General features: G+C 40.5%; 2 protein-coding genes across 6 annotated transcripts in view; both read right to left on the reverse strand.

The window, feature by feature from the left end:
* Window positions 1–2,196, reverse strand: part of LOC105510756 (ataxin-7-like protein 3) — a 13,812-nt gene extending 11,616 nt beyond the window's left edge. The window contains exons 1-6 of the mRNA XM_011940661.1: window positions 2,112–2,196; window positions 1,713–1,823; window positions 1,305–1,437; window positions 933–1,104; window positions 659–756; window positions 130–152 (exon numbers count right to left, since the gene is read on the reverse strand). Coding sequence (XP_011796051.1) covers window positions 130–152; window positions 659–756; window positions 933–1,104; window positions 1,305–1,437; window positions 1,713–1,763 — 477 coding nt within the window. The 5' untranslated portion in view covers window positions 1,764–1,823; window positions 2,112–2,196. The remainder of the gene's footprint in view (window positions 1–129; window positions 153–658; window positions 757–932; window positions 1,105–1,304; window positions 1,438–1,712; window positions 1,824–2,111) is intronic.
* The window catches only part of ZBTB20 (zinc finger and BTB domain containing 20), an 816,082-nt gene that overhangs the window by 119,045 nt on the left and 678,022 nt on the right, over window positions 1–19,015 (reverse strand). The window lies entirely within an intron of this gene.

Here is a 19,015-nt window from a genome sequence, read left to right on the forward strand (position 1 = left end):
CCCACCACAGACACTCTCAAGCCCCCAGTGACCTCAGCCTTGAGTCAAGACACTTGAGGACTCCCTGCCCAAAGGGGAGGGGATCTGTCCTTTGCCCATTAATTCCCCAATGCTTGCCCCGGCTCTCACCTTGTCTGATTTCCTCTTCTTGGCTGAGGGGGAACAAAAGCATAAAGAGCAGGGTTTCGGTTAAGTTCTCAATCTAAAAGCATCTCAAGAAAACCGTACAACAGGCTGGGCGTGGTGGCTCACACCTATAATCCCAGCACTTTGGGAGGCCTGGGCGGGTGGATCATGAGGTCAGGAAATTAAGACCATCTTGGCCAATATGGTGTAACCCCATCTCTACTAAAAACACAAAAATTAGGTGGCCGTGGTAGCGCATGCCTGTAATCCCAGCTACTCCGGAGGCTGAGACAGGAGAATCACTTGAACCCGGGAGACGGAGGTTGCAGTGAGCCGAGATTGCGCCACTGCACCCCATCCTGGGCAACAGAGCGAGATTCCATCTCAAAAAAAAAAAAAAAAAGAAAAAGGAAACCGCACAACTATACTCTCTCTTCATCATTCAAGACAATAACTTGTGACCACTTTATACCCAATTCCTGCTTCCCACCTCATCCCAATGCTCCCCAAGTTTCCCCAGATCCCCAAGCACCTTTCTTTTCCGAGCCATAGGACCAGTCGTTGTCATTGATGTCATCATTATCCTCTTGGTCACTCTCAGACTTATTCATATTGTTGCTATTGGCAATCCTGCCAAAGGGAGGGAAGAGAAAGGGTCAAGGAGGTCCCCCCGCTCTGCCCCCAACTTCAGAGGCACGTGGGGTATCTGGGGCCAAGTAAAACCAACCCTCTGTACCCCCTGAATGCCCCCGGGGGGCTACACCATGGCACAGGCTGCAGAGAATGGGCAGCTCTGGTTCCCTCACCGGCGGTTGGCGATTCGGCTGCTGTTCCGACCCATTCCCAGGCACTTCTCCAGATGGGGAGCAAAGCGGGAGGCGGCAATGCTGCGACTGCAATTGGGGCAAACACACTCCTTGCTCTTCCACTGGTTGAAAACCTGTCCAAAGATGTCCAACCCCGGCTGGTCCACGATCTCTGGGGACAGGAGAGGCTGGCGATCAGGGTGGGCAGGGGACCCTCTCCTCTTGTTCCCACCTGGGGTCCCACGGCCTCTTCAATCCCTCCCCCGGCTCACAGGAGCTCCAGATGCTACATCTAGCACAGTTTCCAGAGAAGGAAACTCCAAACAGTCCCAGGGAAGGGCTGGACTGCTGCTCCTTCACCCTGAAGCTCACCAAAATCCTTCATGCTATCAGGGTCCGTGTCGTCCAGGAAGAAGTAGCCACACTTGACAGCCCGGTGTACCTCAAAGCAGAATCCCAAACAAGAATCCTCGACCAGGTCCGCATATATCTCCTGAGCGATGGCCTGGGCCCCAGGGGAGAACATCTACGGTCACAAGAGTCACAGCCCCCTGGACTCTCACCAACCAAATCTGCAGCCAAAAATCACGCTTTCTTTGCCATTTTCCCCATCTTGACTTCGTGTTCTTTCTTCTTCCTGGATCCTTGGCCTTTTCAGCTGGCTATTCCCTTTAAGGAACAAGGCTGACTACCCAAATTCCTCTTTGGTGTGGATGCCAGATATAGCGACGTAGAGACATCAAGAGAAAGAACTGGAGGCACACGTGGGGGAGCCCTCACCTCTAGTTTGCTGTTATCCAGGCCAGACAAAGACATTTCCTCCATTTTCATTTGTAAACTCTTGTGGAGACGGCGCTCTGACTGCTCATAGCACAGCGGGCGGCAACACGGCTGCACACACGGGGGTGGGGGTGTTGTTGTGAGTCCAAGGCACCTCTGAAGGCGGCCACCTTCCCTCCCACCTCGCTGCCCAGAGCTCAGACCTGGCATCAGGGTCTCTCCCTCCCCAAGGCCCAAGCTCACTAAGTCTGGATGGTCCTTCAGGGCCTGAAACCTAAAGGGGGCCTAGTCTTTCCAGGCCTGAGCTCAGGCCCTGGACTCCACTGCCAATCAGAGTCTGGGTCTATAGGAGGCAGCAGCTCACCCTAGGTCCCCAAAACTCAAACCCCTCTTTGATACCCATGGTGCAATGCAGCAGGGGGAGGAGAAGGAACTCCAAGGCCTCAAAGCAAACCCACAGGGTGTGGCAAAGAACTGCACAGACTCCTAAATACACCCCCCCGCCTTCCCTAAAGACTCTCCTCAGAGTCACCTCTGCTTTCAGCCAGGATGTCCACTTGGGGGGGTACTGCTACCAGAAGTAGAAATGGCCCTAGGACCCTACAACCTTCACCCCACTCTGCTTTCCCTTGAAATCAGCCTGCCACTCCACGAGGGAAGCAGAGCTCACAGGAGCCTAGAGCTAAGGAACATTTCTAGCCACCATGAGCAGGAGCGGCGGGGCGGGGGGGGGTCACATCAAAAACAGACCAAAAGGAAAAAGAAAAAAGAAAAAAAAGCGGCGGGGCGGGGGGGGGGGAACCAAATGAAAAATTAAAAATGCAGGGACAACAGCCCACAGCAACAAAAGAATTTGGGGGAAAAAAATTAAACACAAGCAAAAAGGAAAAAAAACAAAAACAAAAACAAAACAACTCTTGCCTTCAATATAAAACTTTTTAAAGACTGAGTTTCTCTTATCTGGATGACATTCTTTTTAAAAGTATTTTTCTCCTTAGGAACTATTAAAAGCATTAAAAAATTCTACAAAAATACAGAAAAGTCTGAAAGCAATTCAAGAATTTTCCTAAAGAAAACATGTAACTGTAAGAAGTGAGTTACCCTGGAAAATTCTGGATTTGCCAAAAGTTCCCTTAGTTCTAATATCTTTCAGCGAGTTCAAGTGCTAACACTGGCCACCTAGTACTTGTTTTTTCTCTGAGGGTCATGACTGAGGCAACACATACATAGTAAGGTTTCCCGAAAAGACTCCTTGTTATCAAGTTACTTCAAACATAAGGCACTCACACCTCCCAGCCAGGAGGGTTTTCTGATGAAGCATCAAACTCTGCCCTGATATGTATTACATCCTTAAGAAGCAGTTACATAAATGCATTCTATAATTATGGAAAATGTATATATCTATATTTTCCCCTACATTTTCCCTCCCCAGGGATATGAATAGATTTTATTTTCAGTTAATAGAAAAAAAAAGAGAAGAGTTTCTGATTCTTGAAACAACTGTTGTAGCTGTTTTCCACTTAGCAAAAACAGTTATCTGTAGTTAGGAACGGTATATAATATATATTTAAGGGTTTTTGTACAGCTTGAGAATTGTTCCCCTTGTTTAGTTTTGTATCTATAATGTACCTTAAAAAGATTTCTAAGTGACAATCAACATATAAATGCATTAAGAGGAGAACTTTCAGAAAGAAAACATTATCCTGGGTTTATAAATCCAGGATATTAGCATAAAGATATAAATGTACAGCATATATAAAAGATAAAATTGTTTACTACATTTTACACATACAGTTCACATATGATTTCTTTTTTCTTTTGTTGGAGCATTAATTTGAAAATGATAAGCATTCTGAAATGTTTGCTACAACACAAATTCATGGTAAAAATATACATGCATAGGCAAAAATTGAAATGGAGAACACAAAGCTACGTGGCAATCAGAATCGTTGACAAAATCTCCATCTAGACTATATTTTGCTTGAAGTACTGTATCATAGATGGGGCAAGCAATCTCTCTGGGGGTTTTGTCATTTACATAATTAGAAACAAGAATAAAATACAAATATCTGCTCCCTTACTACCTTTTCTTAATAACTGACAAGTCACACAAGTGGTACCCTTTTAAACAGATGGATGCAAAAACTTGTGAGATCGAATGAACTGATGTACCCCATTGGTATTTTGGGAACCCAAATTCCATAATTAACTTTTTCCCCAAGTGGCAAAAGTAGAAGATGTTCTAGTCACCAAATGGATTATTTGATGGACTTTGGTTCTTTCTTCCACAAGATTTTGGCGACTCAGAAAGGATAAAGAGATGATAACAGAAGATGCATCCTGAACAACTTTTATTGTGAGTAGAAAAAAAATAGCATAAAGTGAGCATAAGAACAGTTGGATTTGGAAAGATTAAAAGAGAAGAAAAGAGCAACATATGCAACTTAATTAGTCTTTTTCTTTTTAATTTTTTCAGGAACATATATATATATATATATAGGGATGATGGGGAGAAAAGATAACTGGATTTCTTTTGAATGTCTTTGTGTCTTTATAGAGTGAATGTTCTGTTCCTGTCTCTTTCTTTTTAGGCGAAAAACTAATAAAAATAGAAAAACATATATCAGACATTAAGCTCACTCCCCCCCCCCCCCCCCCCCGCACCCTTCCCTTTGTAAAGAACTCTTTGTTCTCTAGTGAAAATGCTGAAAAATCCCCGGGCAGCTACTCCCTGAAACAAGTGCAAAACACTTAGAGGCTTTTGGGCTGGCTGGGAGCCAGAAACCCTCCCGCTGTCTGGTTAGAAGAGGAAAAAAAGAAGAGAGAGGGAGAGGGAGAGAGGGGAAGAGGGAATGGGGGGGGCAGAGAGAGAGGAAGAGAGAGAGGAAGAGAGAGGAAAAGAGAAGAGGGGGAGAGAGAGAGAGAGAGAGAGAGAGAGAGAGAGAGAGAGAGAGAGAGAGAGAGAGAGAGATTGGAGCTTCCTTTAATAGACATAGGAAGCAGCGTTTTTTTCTTTTTCTTTTTTTTCAAAACTGGCGGTCAAGCGTTAAGTAACTCCCGTCTAAATCCACCTGCTAGAAATGAACTTGGGTAACCCCCCAGGGGTGCACAAAGACAGGGAAGACAGTAACATACTCCATACTCTTTCCCACCCCCCGTTGTACTGCTTCCATTCTTTCTGCTCTCATACACAAATGCCCACAGCTTCTCACGCCGCCCCTCTTACCCCCCAACAACAAACACAGCAAAATACATGCTCCCTCGGTCTCCTAAAAAAAAAAAAAGGCTTTTCCATCTCGGTTGCGACACAGTGATAAGGGGTAGCGAACATCTCATACCTGGTGTGAATGCTAATCAGTCAGGAGTTCTCCTTTTCCCAAGACAGGGAACTGTTTCCTTCCAAATTTATTAGAACCTCCTCCACTGCCTCTTTGAAAAACCTTCTTTGTCACCCTCTCCCAAGTCCCGATACTTCTTTAAAAAAAAAATGGCTTCGGAGCTCCTTCTATTCTTGATATTGATTCTCTCTCTCTCCCCCCACCCCTCCTCCTCTCTCCTGTCTGTGTCTCTTCTGAGTGGTCTATTGATAAGTCCCTGGAGGCACTGGGTCAGCCTGCCCGTAGGAAACCAGACACAATGCACAAATCTCCGAGTGCCATTCTGCCATCAGCAAGCAGACCACGTTTAGGAGAGAGAGAGAGGAAAAAAAAACAGTAGAGCAAGAGACAGAGAGAGAGAGAGAGAGAGAGAGAGACACCAACCGAGGGAGGGAGAGAGAGACTGAGAGAGAGAGAGGAAGAGAGAGGGGGAAGAGAGAGAGAGAGGGAGAGAGAGAGGCAGAGAGAGGGAGAGAGAGGAGAGACGGGGAGAGAGAGAGTGTGTGAGAAAAAGACTGATTGGAACAGGAGGGAGAGAGAGAGAAAAGGAGAAGGAGAGAGAGCGCGAGAGGGAGAGCGGCACTGCCAGTCAGGTTAATCATCCCTACTTTAATTAGCTGTTCGGCTTAGACATAAAACAATTGAATTTGAATGATCTGTCAGCAGGCTCGGCTGAACCAAAGGGGAAAAGCGAATATTACAAAAAGACTGTTGGTGTGTTCCGATAAGCAATACTGCTCGCACTGACAAATCCTCAAAGGGGGAACTATTAAAACTTACAACTAAACAAAAAGTGCAAATACAAATGGCACTAGATAGAGGTCTTTAAAAAATGGAGTTTTCTCCCCTAGTTTTATGAACCATAGATATTTATGTGCAGGTGCCAGCATATTAGGGGTTTTCGTGTAATGTATTAAAGTTTATTAACGATGGTCTAGGAGTGTAGCAGACAGATGCTGCAGAGAACAAGACAGGTACAGTCGGATGCCGAATCTAGATCTTGGAGGGAGATGGATGCTGGAAGAAGAGGCACCGTGGCAAGAGATCAGCACAGACAAAGTCAGTGGGCAGACAGGCAGACAGATTTTAGGCACGGCACGATCTCATCTAAAAAGGCAAAAGTTCTGATGCAATATTAGGTGCAAAACAATCCATCCATCCTCCTCTCCCGGGTGCACTCCAAGGTACAGTTAAAATGGATTAATCTTTGTGACAAACAGAGCTGGCAAGGCAGACTATGGCAGACACTGAAGGCGATTTGCAGACCCAGAGAATACAGAGCTAGAAAAAGCCCCAGAGATCAATCTCTGCCCCTCCCAATTTAGCAGAGAGGAAACTGAGGCCCAAGAGTCGACACTAGACACCAGGCTCCAGGAGCCCACCAGGCCAGCTAACCTAGAGTATTCTTTGAAGATCTGGCCCAACAGGTATGAAAATCACCCTTGCCTCCCAAATAAGATTACTCCACCTATATATATAGTTAGTGCACAAACCTCCAATTTTTCAAAATGTTTAAATAGCCAAATGGAAATATAATTACATACATAAATATATTTCCACTTTATATATGTGTGTTTCTGTATGTGTGTGTATATATACACACACACACATAGAGAGAGAGAGAGACCATTTTGAACGCTAGGAAAAAGGGATTTAAGTCTTTAATTCATTCTTGGAGAAAAGCAGAAAAATATAATATTGTAGAGGCCTCGTCTCAGCAAGATATAACTTGTGTCACATTTTCAAGCTAATGAAGGCTAGCGGATTGATCTACAAAGACCTCACCCTGAATTTACAATTCGCTCTATGAACATCATCTGCTATATATCACCATGTGAGAAGATGTGGTTTTTCTCATACACCTCAGTTCTAAAACATAGGCACATTGTGGGTGAAAGAGATTGAGTCTTTCCGCATACTACGTAGTTTTAAAGCACTGATGAGATTTTCCACCTGGAGAATTAGGTGTGTACAACTCTTCCAATATATTTCAATTGAAAATGAGCTATTAAAAAGGGGAAACTATCTTTCCTGCCCACGAAAGTGATGGTATCTTTTTGAGGACACATATGATCATGTTCAGTAAGGATTCCCTTTCGACAATGGGTAACTGAAGGTCTAGTTTTTAAATGGCGAAAGAGGTGTTTATGAAGAGAACAGTGCCATCAGATGTTACTGGAGAGATTAAGTTTCTTGCCCTAAAACAAGACTCAGGGTGTGTATGAAAGCGAAAACTATCTCTCAGTCATGCTTCAGCAACAACGTTGCTACTTAGGGAGAAAGAAGAAAACCGAAAGAAATGTCAGGCACCTGGGAGCCCACTCAAAGAGAAGTAATGTGAGAGAAGTCATAGCCAGAATAATTTAAATTTATTTGCACACCAACCTCTTCGACAATGGCTGCTCTGCCATGCCTAAAACACATGGCCTACAGTCGACTGATGTGGAAAGGGGGAAGGAATCAGTGATTTTGATAATGGCAGATCCTTTGGCAAGCCCCAAAGTACCTGATAGGCAAGAGCCCAGAAGAAAGCCGTGGAGTGCTTAGTAAATGTGCGTTGGTAAAGGGAGAAAAAAGAACAAGAGCTTTGGAGCAAACACATATTTATATACAACACTGCAAAAGTCACAGCTACTCTGAGAGCCTCAGTTTTCCTTTCTGTAAAAGGTGATGATATTGGTTCCATAGGGTTGTCTTAAGGATGAAATGAGCAAACATATATAAAGTACACAGCTAGTCATTACATGGTAGTTATCATGGAGGAAGGCGTATCTTGAGGGTGTAAACAAAACTGTATATTATGGATGTGCTGAGTGTGCTATATTCAAAGCATGTAGGTTCACGACATGAAAGCATATAGCAAAGCAAGGATCTAATATACAGACCTCTACTAGAAAGTACTGGCAGTAGAGATTATAAAGTTTAGAACTAAATTCCTAAAATCTAAACTTCAAGGATGTTAGGTCATCTGGGGTTGTGTTATTTCTTTGTTCCCAGATTTTACTATTATTTCCTGGCTCATAATAATAATGATGGCCAACATATTACTAATTGGTCTGCTCTAAGCACTCTGCTAAGCACTTTACATTTTAAAATCATACTTTAGCATCATAAGAACCCTATGAATGAGGTACTATCAATATCTGCATTTCATAGATAAGAAAGCTGAGGTATAGAAAGATTGTATAACTTCCTCAAGATCACATGCCTAGTACGTGAGGAGCTGGGAATTAAATCCAGGCAATCTGACTTTAAAGCCTGCAGTCTCAGCCACAGTACTACACTGGCACACAGTAGGTATTCAGTCAATGTGTGTTGAATGAATGAACAGATGAAAAAAAACTAGAATTTTTATTTCATTGGAGATCAGTAATAATCTGTGCACAACCACTTGAGAGAATCTTATTTTCGAATTATAGAATCTGTCCTTCTTCTGTAGCTCACTTCAGGTGTAGTCCTTTGTCAGAAACCGGGGTGAGCCATGTCCCTGCACGGTGTTGAAAATGGATGAAGGGAAGATTGCTGACCATGACCACCCAGGGCATTTAAATATCTGACGGCATTTTCAGCACTTTGAGGGTAGTGTTAGCACAAGGGTTATTAATTGGCTTAATTCCAGTTCGGATAATTACATCGTGTCTCTTTAATTTTCCCCCGACTATGCCATTCTTCACTTCCTGTCACAAATGTGCTCTTTAAAAAAGCATATGAATATACACAAACATATAGTTATATTTAAGGTTTGCATAATCATTGAGGGTGCCTTTTTTTTTTTCTAAATGATCAGTGTATAGTAGCTATGTAATAAATGAATGGGCAAAAGAATTAAAGTCATTGCAAAACAAAGATAACTATTTGAAGCTTTTTGTTTGGCAATGAAATAAACAGATTTTTAAAACATTTCCTTGGTGACAGAATTCCAATTACATTTTTTTCTCATGGGCAGATATTTCCAGAGCTGATGACCTGCTCATGATAAGCTGATTTTCTTATACTATGTAGTTTCCAATATAAAAAAAATACCAATGAAAACTCTGATATTTTGGAGTAGAAAATGAGACTAAGTCCTGAGTGGTAGAGCATACTGAACGTACGGGTTTTCAATGAGTTATTAACCCATTTATTAGCCCTGCCTTATTTGGCAGTTTTTTTTTTTTAATCTCCAAACATATTACTAGAATAATCTTCAAATATAGAAGAAAGGGACAACATATCCTAATTTAATAAGCTTAGGAAAGTTGGACGGTCATAAACAGACACAGCCCCCTCTCCTTTTTCCAAAGAATTCTTGGCCTTTGAAATACTGTTTCTACATGATACTAAAGAAACACTCCCAGAAAAATACGCTTAAAACATGTGCACGAACAGGTAAATGCAACCATGGTAGAGCATAGTTTATTAGGTCTTTTTAGTGTACATTTGTATGAATAAGTCATCAAATATAGGGAGTACAGAAAATAAGAGAATAAAGGGTTAATTTATTTACTATGCATGAAGGTTTCTAGATCTTTGCTTCTTCAGCTTTTAGTTAAAAATTCCATGCATACTCTGCATATAATAATAAAAGTCATATTTCAATATATCTCATAATTTACTTTCAAGCATCTTTTCTGATTTACCTCTCGAAGACTTCCTCCTTATAAACTTTCTCCAAATTATTTTTTGTGGCCCTCTGTAAAATATCATTTAAAGCTGGTGTTCATAAGATGACTCTCAAGCTATAGAGAGATTTGTATCCAACTAGTCCATATTTCCTTTTCAGAACCAGTGGTCAAGTCCCATGCTCTTATCTGAGAACAAGCCACAGTAAATATATAAAACAGCCCTTTCTCACCTTTCGGACCCCTGTAATAATGATAGCAGTCTCTCAGTGACTATCCTCCGGTTAGTTACCCATTCCTTGAGACTGAGCTCTTCCAAGACAAGATCTTTCCATTCTACCTGGTATATTTAATGTATTGTCCAGCACCACACCTGCCATGGTGGTAGATGATCTCCTAGAAAAGCTGGAAGCAACAAATTTTAATTCTCTTCATTCTTCATGTGTAAATACAAATTTTTCTGTGTGTCAAGTTTTCAACACGTAAAAGGGGCATACTTTATCCTAAGATCAGTGATTTGATGTTTGGAAAATAATATCTGAGGGTATAGTATTTAAGAATTAGCTAGTGAAAAGCACTTGTTTTGGATATTTTCATAGTATCGCCACTATTTTTATAGCAAGAAGTACTTAGAAAACAAGTTCTAAATTCAAAATTTAAGTGAATTTTGAATTCAAAAGAAAAGTGGACAAGATTTATCTTGAATATTAGAGATAGTAAGCACTTGGTTTTTACATGCCATTTAGAAACAGCCTGACAGATTTTATAGACGCAGAAGGTATTTAGGAAACTCTCTGGTTCTCTCAGTTTACAGAGAAGAGCTGAGTGGCAGAGAGATTTTATCTGACAAGCTTAAGGTAAAAAACTTGGTAGAAGTGAACTAGTGCTGGAACCCAGTCTGTCTGTCCCTGGTTCCACACTCTTCTCACTCATACTTCGAAAGATGGTTTTTACACTCTTGACTCCAGATTCCCTCTCTTTTGGACATATTTTAGTGAAGGAACTCTTAAATCCTGGTGCTGAGAAAGGGGTACAATATTCCTAATGTAGTCTGATAAACACACCACAAAGGAACTATAGTAGGCTGAAGAATGGCCCCCCCAAAAGATATCCATGTCCTAATCCCTAGAACCTTTGAGTGGTACCTTACATGGCAAAGGGGTCTTGCAAATATGATTAAATTAAGGCTATTAAAATGAGGAGATTATCCTGGATTTTCTAGGTGGACTCTAACTGTAATCACAAAAGTTCGTATAAGAGAGAGGCAGGAGGATCAGAGTAGTAGTAGGAGATGTGATGACAGAAACAAGAGGATGGAGTTATTTGAAGAAGGGGTCATGCACCAAGGAGTGCAGGGTCCTCCAAAAGATAGAAAAGGCAAAGAAATGGATTATCCTTTATAGGCGCTAAAAGGAACCAGCCCTCCCAACCCCTTTACTTTAGTACAGTGAAACTGATTTGAGACTTCTGGTTTCAGAACTGTAAGAGAATACATTTGCATTGTTTCAAACCACCAAGCTTGTGATAATTTGTTATAACAGCCATAAGAAATTAACATAGGGACCGTCAGCTACCTTGATCTGGACATAATCTTTCAACACAGCTGAAGTATTTCTTAGCCCTTTAAAAGAATTATTTTAGCAGATATATTACCTTACTGGTTCAAACTGAGCTTGTGATACAAGAACCCTTACCAGTCTTCAGAAAAATATTGACTAGGATAAGTCAAGGAGAGTCTTTTCTCCTGACACTAAGAGCTTCCTTCTAAGTTGACATAAACCAATCAATCTAATGCTTGTTGGTTAATTGATCAGTTGGCTGCAGATCCATCTAATCACATTTGCCTACGTCCTGTCTTATAGTAACTCTTCACTGGTGGTTTGGCAATTGTATCTCCAAGTGAATCTACAACAGTAGCTCTAGTTAGAAGCAAAGAGACGGGTTTCAGTGTCCATTTCTTGAGTGCCAGAGACCTAAACTCATTCAGAAGTGAGAGCGCTCTTGCTAGACCCCCACCCCACACTTTTTTCTAAGCTTTCTTAACAGAGGTCACAAAAAAGAAGCATGAGGCAGCCTAGGCAAAAAAAACAAAAACAACCTCCCCCTGCTTTTTTTTTTTTTTTTTTTTTTTTTTTTTGGAGACAGGGTCTTGCTCTGTCACTGAGGCTGGAGTGCAGTGGTGTGATCACAGCTCACTGCAACCTCAACCACCTGGGCTTAAGGGATCCTCCAGCCTCAGCATCTTGAGTAGCTGGGTGTGACCACAGGTGTGTGCCACCATGGCAGGCTAATTTTTACATTTTTGTAGAGATGAGGTTTTGCTATGTTGCTCAGGCTGGTCTCAAACTCCTGACCTCAAATGATCTTCCCACTTGGGCCTCCCAAAGTGCTGGATTACAAGTGTGAGCCACTGCACCCAGCCCCTATTCAAACTTTATTCTAATAAGACTCTTTTGCTTTAGTGTGTCATTGCCATTCAGTTACTGCATACATTCTATAGGATAGTGCTCCTAAAAGAGTAGTCCTTGGGCCAGCAGCATCAGCATCGCCTAGAAACTTGTTAGAAATGTAACTTCTTGTGTCTTATTCTAGACCTACTGAATCAGATGCTCAGAGGTGGATGTCTGAGTGTGTATATTTTAACAAGCCCTTCAGGTAATTCTAAAGCCTGGCTGAGAACAACTGTCATAGGACAAATCTGTGAGGTTCATCAAGGCTAATGAAAAAACACATTGGACTCTGAGTGAGATCACCTGCTAATCCAGGTGTCATGGTGACTCTGTCATTTGCCAGCTATGTGACTTCAGGTTATGTTCTTAGTCTATTTGCCTCCTCATCTGTAAGACGGAAATAATAATAATTACTAATAATAAATTGCTTTATGTGAAAAGTTAATGTAGGCGTTAACAAGATCATGCATATGAAAACACTTTACAACCTCAGGGTTATTATTATAGAAGAAACATCAATTTGGATTGCAAGGATCCTGGGATGACATTGTTGGTGATATTGCCTTGATATTTAATATTAACTAGGGCTTCCAGGTAGTAATATGGAAAAAAAGTTCAAGAAGCTCCAGATGTCCCATTCTCCAGGCTAAACTAAAGGCTGGAAGTCTGTAGATGTTTAAAGGGTGTGATACTGAATGGAGGATCTGCTGGCATTATTAGTCTCTAGGACCAAGTGCTAAATTTCTTGATTTGAAAATCTACCTTTCTATTTATCAGGTAGCAGAATTTAGTGACAGCTTTGAATTCTGTATGCCAGTGAAAGTCTATGGCTTGTGGGATTCAGAACCACAATTCTTTATCAGTTTCCACTGACACTCAGTGTAAAGTGGCCCATGATCTCTTTCATTTCCATACCATATTCTCAAATAAGTAAGAAGCTCCAGGGAGCTCACTCAACAATTGATTATATTTTTCAATAGAAAATATATATATCCTGGTAGGTTGGAAAGATGGTCCTGATCTGGACTGAGATCTTTGTAGATGTTCAAGTCCAAACTCTGAGTAGGTTGAAAACAACTCAGATGCAACCAGATTAGACACAACTATGATTTTTATGGCAAATCATCAGAATTTTATCCAACCTCTGAGTAATGAAAATTTGCAGTATTTCTCAACAGCTCTATATATGTGGAGAAAACCACCTCATCAAATAGAACAATCTCTTTTCCTTCTTTCGTGAAATCATACTGATATATGACTTTTGGCCCGAGGGCTCATCCTTCCTCTGAAGACTCATGTCTGCACATCACCTTTTGGCAACCCCCCTGTGCCTTGCAGGACAGTTGTGTAGCAAAGATTCTGTTTGGGTTGCTGTTTCCTCTGAGCCAGTCACACTGGTGCATCAGGAGATGCAGCTGTACTTTTTAAGAGCTTTGTGTCCTTAAGCAAGTCATCTGTCCTTTAAAATTTCATAGATTTTTCATTTGTAAAATATGAATAATATGTGTCTTATCAATCTTACAAATTGTTCTGAAGATCGAAATGGATGATGTATCCAAAATGCTTTGTAAACTAATAATCTCATTTGGTTGGTGTTACTGATGTTATTATTTACTCTTTAGCAGGAGAGTAAAGATATATACAGATAAATTGGGTATGGTAGCTTGAATATTTTTAGACATCTAAGTTGTATATGCCTCCAAGGTTTCCCCCTGAACTTACATCCCTTTGTCAGATTACACCTAAGGTGGTAACTAAGGATGTTAATTTCCTTTAGGTCCCTATAGGATCTCCATTTTGATCATGATTAGTTTATACATGAAATACACACTGCTGCAGAATTTACAATGTTTCCATTCTGGCTAACTCAACTTTGAACATATTCCCTGAGTAAGAACAAATTAAGTACTACAAAACTGAAAAAAACACAGCATCCAAAGCTGGTATTGAGGGAGTGAAAATATCTTCAAAGGCTATTTCTTGATTGCTTAATATAAAAAATCTACTTAGAAACGTCCACTAGTTCAACAAGCATTACTGAAGGAAATCTGTAACAAAGCTACTGCACATCAACATTTAAAAGAACAGGAACATGTAGTCTACCACAAAACAAAGTATTATTGCTTGAATTGCCCAAACTTTGTTTAAACAACATTGAATTTCGCTTAAGTTGAATTCAGTGAAGAGCTCATAATGCATTGTTGCTATTTAGATAGTTGTCATAGTATGTGGTACTCAGTAAGTCCTCTAAAATGGAAGGGAAATTAACTATGTGGTATAATTTCAACATAAATCATTAATATTATTGTGGAAAGAATATCTCTGAATATATTGAATTGCTATTTGAATCTTTACTTTTGTATACAATTCTATCTTTTCTGCTATGCATCCTTAACTAGACTATATGCTCCCTGAGGACAATTCCTGATTTACACGTCTCCAAATTTCCCGCTGCCTCTCAGTACAGTGGTTTACAAGTAGCACTTACTTTCAAACTATCTGCTGTTTAATTATATTCATTTTTTATTGGCTTTTCTTGGGGAGCAATTTATGCACATAAAGTGTCCATAGATAAATGCATCATTATCACTGAGGTGAAAGTTGTGATCCTTAATTTTTTTAAAAAACCATATGCATTGGGCCACTTATTTTTCCTATGTGATACTTAACCTAATCATAGAAGTTAATAGAAAAACATGATTCTCTTTTAAAAGGCACACTTTACGTGAAACCATTTTAGGAATTCAGCTAATGTGTCAAGTATAGTCATTCTGCATGATGATGGTGATGGGGAGGCTCTATGTACTACAGTTTTGACAGAAAATATTTTAAATTAAAGCTAGTTACCCAAAAAATTACATAAACATAAATATGCATTCTCCCACAAACACATTTGCACATCTTTAAACTTAGATTAATGCAAAGAAAAGATACATTCTTTTGTTCTAGTGGAATACAAATGACGAAGACTAATAAATGAATAAATAAAGTTCTAGGTAACCAAATCAATGTCTGCTCAATTCTGGTCAAGGAGGTGAAGGGAGGTTTCCCTTTGAGTCAGAGAATGTAGTGGATAAAAAGGACGTGAATAGCTGGGGGGATTTCCTGAGGCCATTGCAGACCAGCTCACACACTGTTAAGAGGCTCATTTTCATAAGACTTTTGGTTGCATTTGTAACACTTGCTCTAGGTCCCCTAGAGCATTAAGTGCCACATCACAGCACTACAATAACAGGACTAAATGCGAGAAGGTACATTACAAGGTTCTTTTTCTTTCAGCTCTAAATATCCAGGAGTTTGTAGATGTTCTCAAGACTGTTTTTTCCCCTTCGTTTTTCCTTCTTCCCCAATCCCCACACACTCCCTTCAAATAGAACTAAGTGGAAAGGACTGTTGTTTTTTAGGTAAAAACCTAAATTCTTGTACTTTAAAAAAACAAAACAAAAACAAAAACAAAAACACGCCAGTTGTAAAATCTGTAATGTAATTATTTCCATAGGTAGGAGATATTTTATTTTTTATAAAACCTGGTCTGACTGGTAAGTTTGTTCTAGATTAGGGATTTAGCTACAGTTTGGTGAGTGTCTGTTCTCTATTAGGCTTGGTGCATATTAATTGGTACATATTTTAACATTTCACTACTGTATTAAATTATTAATAATTTGAAATCATTAGCTTGTACTGACACCATTTTTCTGAAACAGTACCACCTGTTTCTTCTAAGTTTGGTCCAGAACAAAAGTCTGAAATCTAATTTGTCAAGAAAACAAATGTGTAGTTCAGGAAAAGGATAGTGGCCAGGTGCGGTGGCTCATGCCTGTAATCCCAGCACTTTGGGAGGCCAAGGCGGTGGATCACCTGAGGTCAGGAACTTGAGACCAGTCTGGCCAACATGATCAAACCCCGTTTCTACTAAAAATACAATAATTAGCCAGGCATGGTGGCACACGCCTGTAATCCCAGCTACTCAGGAGTCTGAGGCAGGAGAATCGCTTGAACCCAGGAACTGGAGGTTGCAGTGAGCCAAGATTGCACCATTGCACTCCAGCCTGGGTGACACAGTGAGATTCTGTCTCAAAAACAAAAACAAAAACAAAAACAAAAAAAAGAAAAAGAAAAGAAAAAAAAGGGCTAGGAATCACCAAAAGGAGGAGGTCCAATGTCCAATGTTAGGATGATTATGCTGATAACAAGGCCATTTAATCTTTAAAACTAATATAAAAAGACAGGTATTTCCTGTAGTAGCACTGAGCTTTACCTCAGGTCTGTGTGACAAAGCCTCATCTCTTCTCTTATACATTCCTAGTCTTCAGACATTTAAAGTCTCTGACTATCCAGGATTTCCTTTGCGACAATAATTCACAAATATATATATGTACATTTGTGTGTGTGCATTGTTTTAAACATATATATATATATATATGCAGGAAACCCACATCTGCAGTACCACAGTCCACAGGTTAGGACTAGATACTTAGATTTCTAGGGAAGTGATCCAAATACCTAGTTGCAGCTATGTAGATTTCATGAAACTATCCACAGATTTCAAGAATGCAATGAGGAGAGAAAGAGTATACTTAATATATGAGTATATATACACTATATATATCCCATATACGTATGCCATATGTAAATAATAATAGTCAACCCTCACTAACACAAAGTGCCTAATATTATTGTAAGCACTTTACACCTCCTTACTTTGTTCTCATAACGTCTAAGGTAGGTATCATTATTATTATCGTCTAGTTTTACAGATGAGACAAGCAAGGCACACAACTAACAAGTGGCGCAGTCCAAGTTCCCGTCTGTGATCCTGTCTTTTTCATGGACCTTTTCCTATTTCTTGCCTCCATGAGAACATATCTGACCTTTGGCCTATTCTTTTTTAAGACTTTGCTCCCTCTTAGGAGATAACAAGTGTAGCTTATCTAGTAGCAGAACTCACATGTTACCCAGCCAATAGTGTACTTAGCTAGGGAACAAAAGACTAAATTTGTGGAAATTCCTCACATTTGTACAAGAGAAAGTCCCAAAGCAAGACATTATGGCCTGGAAAATGGAAGAGAGAGTTTGGGCAGGTGGATGTTTTGGGTCTCCCAAATCACAACACACGCTCAATGCGCAACCATCAATACATAAATCCAATTTCATTCAATATATATTTAATAAGCACCTGCTGTGAGCAAGGGACTCTGCTAGGACATAAGCTCTAGAAAGTAGCTACAAAGATTAGAAGCAATAATCCTAGTATTTAGAACATGGGAGAAAAGAAATACCACATAACTAAAACACAATGCAAATAAGATAACACCATAAAGGTTGCTAACAGAATTCTGTAGATTTCAGTGACCTGAGGAATATCATTTGATATTCAGTGGTGGACACTGACAAAGTTACCTGAAGCAGGTAGTGTTTGAGATGGACTTTGGAATATGGGAGAAATTCCAACAATCAGAAATTGGAGAGACAGGTTTTAGGCAAGGGAAACAGAAAGAATCAAAGCAAGGGATAGGAAAGCACAAAGTGTGTTTGGGGTCAATTTGATTAGCTTCTAGAATACTCAAAGGATAGCAGTAGGAGTTTGAGATGCTGTGGGTGAAACATGTGGAAATGTCCATTGAGCAGCAGGAAACCCACATCTGCAGTACCAGAGTCTACAGGCCAGGACTAGATACTTAGATCTCTAGGGGAGTGATCCAAATATCTAGCTGCAGCTACGTGGATTTCATGAAGCTGTCCACAGATTCCAAGAATGCAGTGAGGGGAGAAAGAAAGACAAACTTACATTTTGTGGGCAAAGGGAGGATGGATGAAAGATCATTCAGATGAACAGGAGAACCATAAAAACAGATGCTATGGAGTGTAAAGGTGAAGAATGCTTCAAATGCTTTAAGAATTAGAGATAGATGGTAAAAAGAATCAAATCAAAAACAGGATACCTAGGATTGGTGTGAGGAAGAGGTATATTTAAGAGCTGCAGTCTTCATCGCTGTACTCATCTTTGAAAGGACCACCTCTTATTGCTTTCTACCCTTTCCCTAAACTCATGCATGCATACAATCACACACATAAACATTTATTTTCTAGGAAAAATGTTGGCATTATTAACTCTGAAGCAAACTACATCTGGAAGTTTTTAGAGTGGTTAGCAAGATCCAAATTTTATGGTTTGATTTTAATTCAAAAGATAACGGAATTTTTATATGCAGGTTAATTATTCCTTGGTGGGAATGTGACTTTATTTTTATTTGATTCTGGAAGTATTTTTGAGCATTTCCTAACTGCAAGGTCTTTTTTTTTTTTTTTTTTTTTTGAGGTGGAGTCTCGCTCTGTCCCCCGGGCTGGAGTGCAGTGGCCGGATCTCAGCTCACTGCAAGCTCCGCCTCCCGGATTTACGCCATTCTCCTGCCTCAGCCTCCCGGGTAGCTGGGACTACAGGCGCCCGCCACCTCGCCCGGCTAGTTTTTGTATTTTTTAGTAGAGACGGGGTTTCACCGTGTTCATCAGGATGGTCTCGATCTCCTGACCTCGTGATCCGCCCGTCTCGGCCTCCCAAAGTGCTGGGATTACAGGCTTGAGCCACCGCGCCCGGCCAACTGCAAGGTCTTGTGCTAAATGCTGGGATCAGAAAAATTTCCATAGACGCTTGGATGGCTTTTACCTGGGAACACTCCTTCCTATGGTTGGCAAAAAGCTGACACCTTTGTGATGATGAGTTTCAGTCCTAGCCTCTAAGGGTTTTTGTGGTCAAGTTATTAAGTACAATGTTTATCTGTATTTTTTCTGTTGCAAGATAATTTTTAAAAGCTTTGAACTTTTTCGTGTGTCATCAAAAGGTGCTTTAGAAGAATAAACTAACTCAAAGCCAACAC

This window comes from Colobus angolensis, unplaced genomic scaffold (assembly GCF_000951035.1).
Source record: "Colobus angolensis palliatus isolate OR3802 unplaced genomic scaffold, Cang.pa_1.0 Scaffold190, whole genome shotgun sequence".
NCBI classification, from domain to species: domain Eukaryota; kingdom Metazoa; phylum Chordata; class Mammalia; order Primates; family Cercopithecidae; genus Colobus; species Colobus angolensis.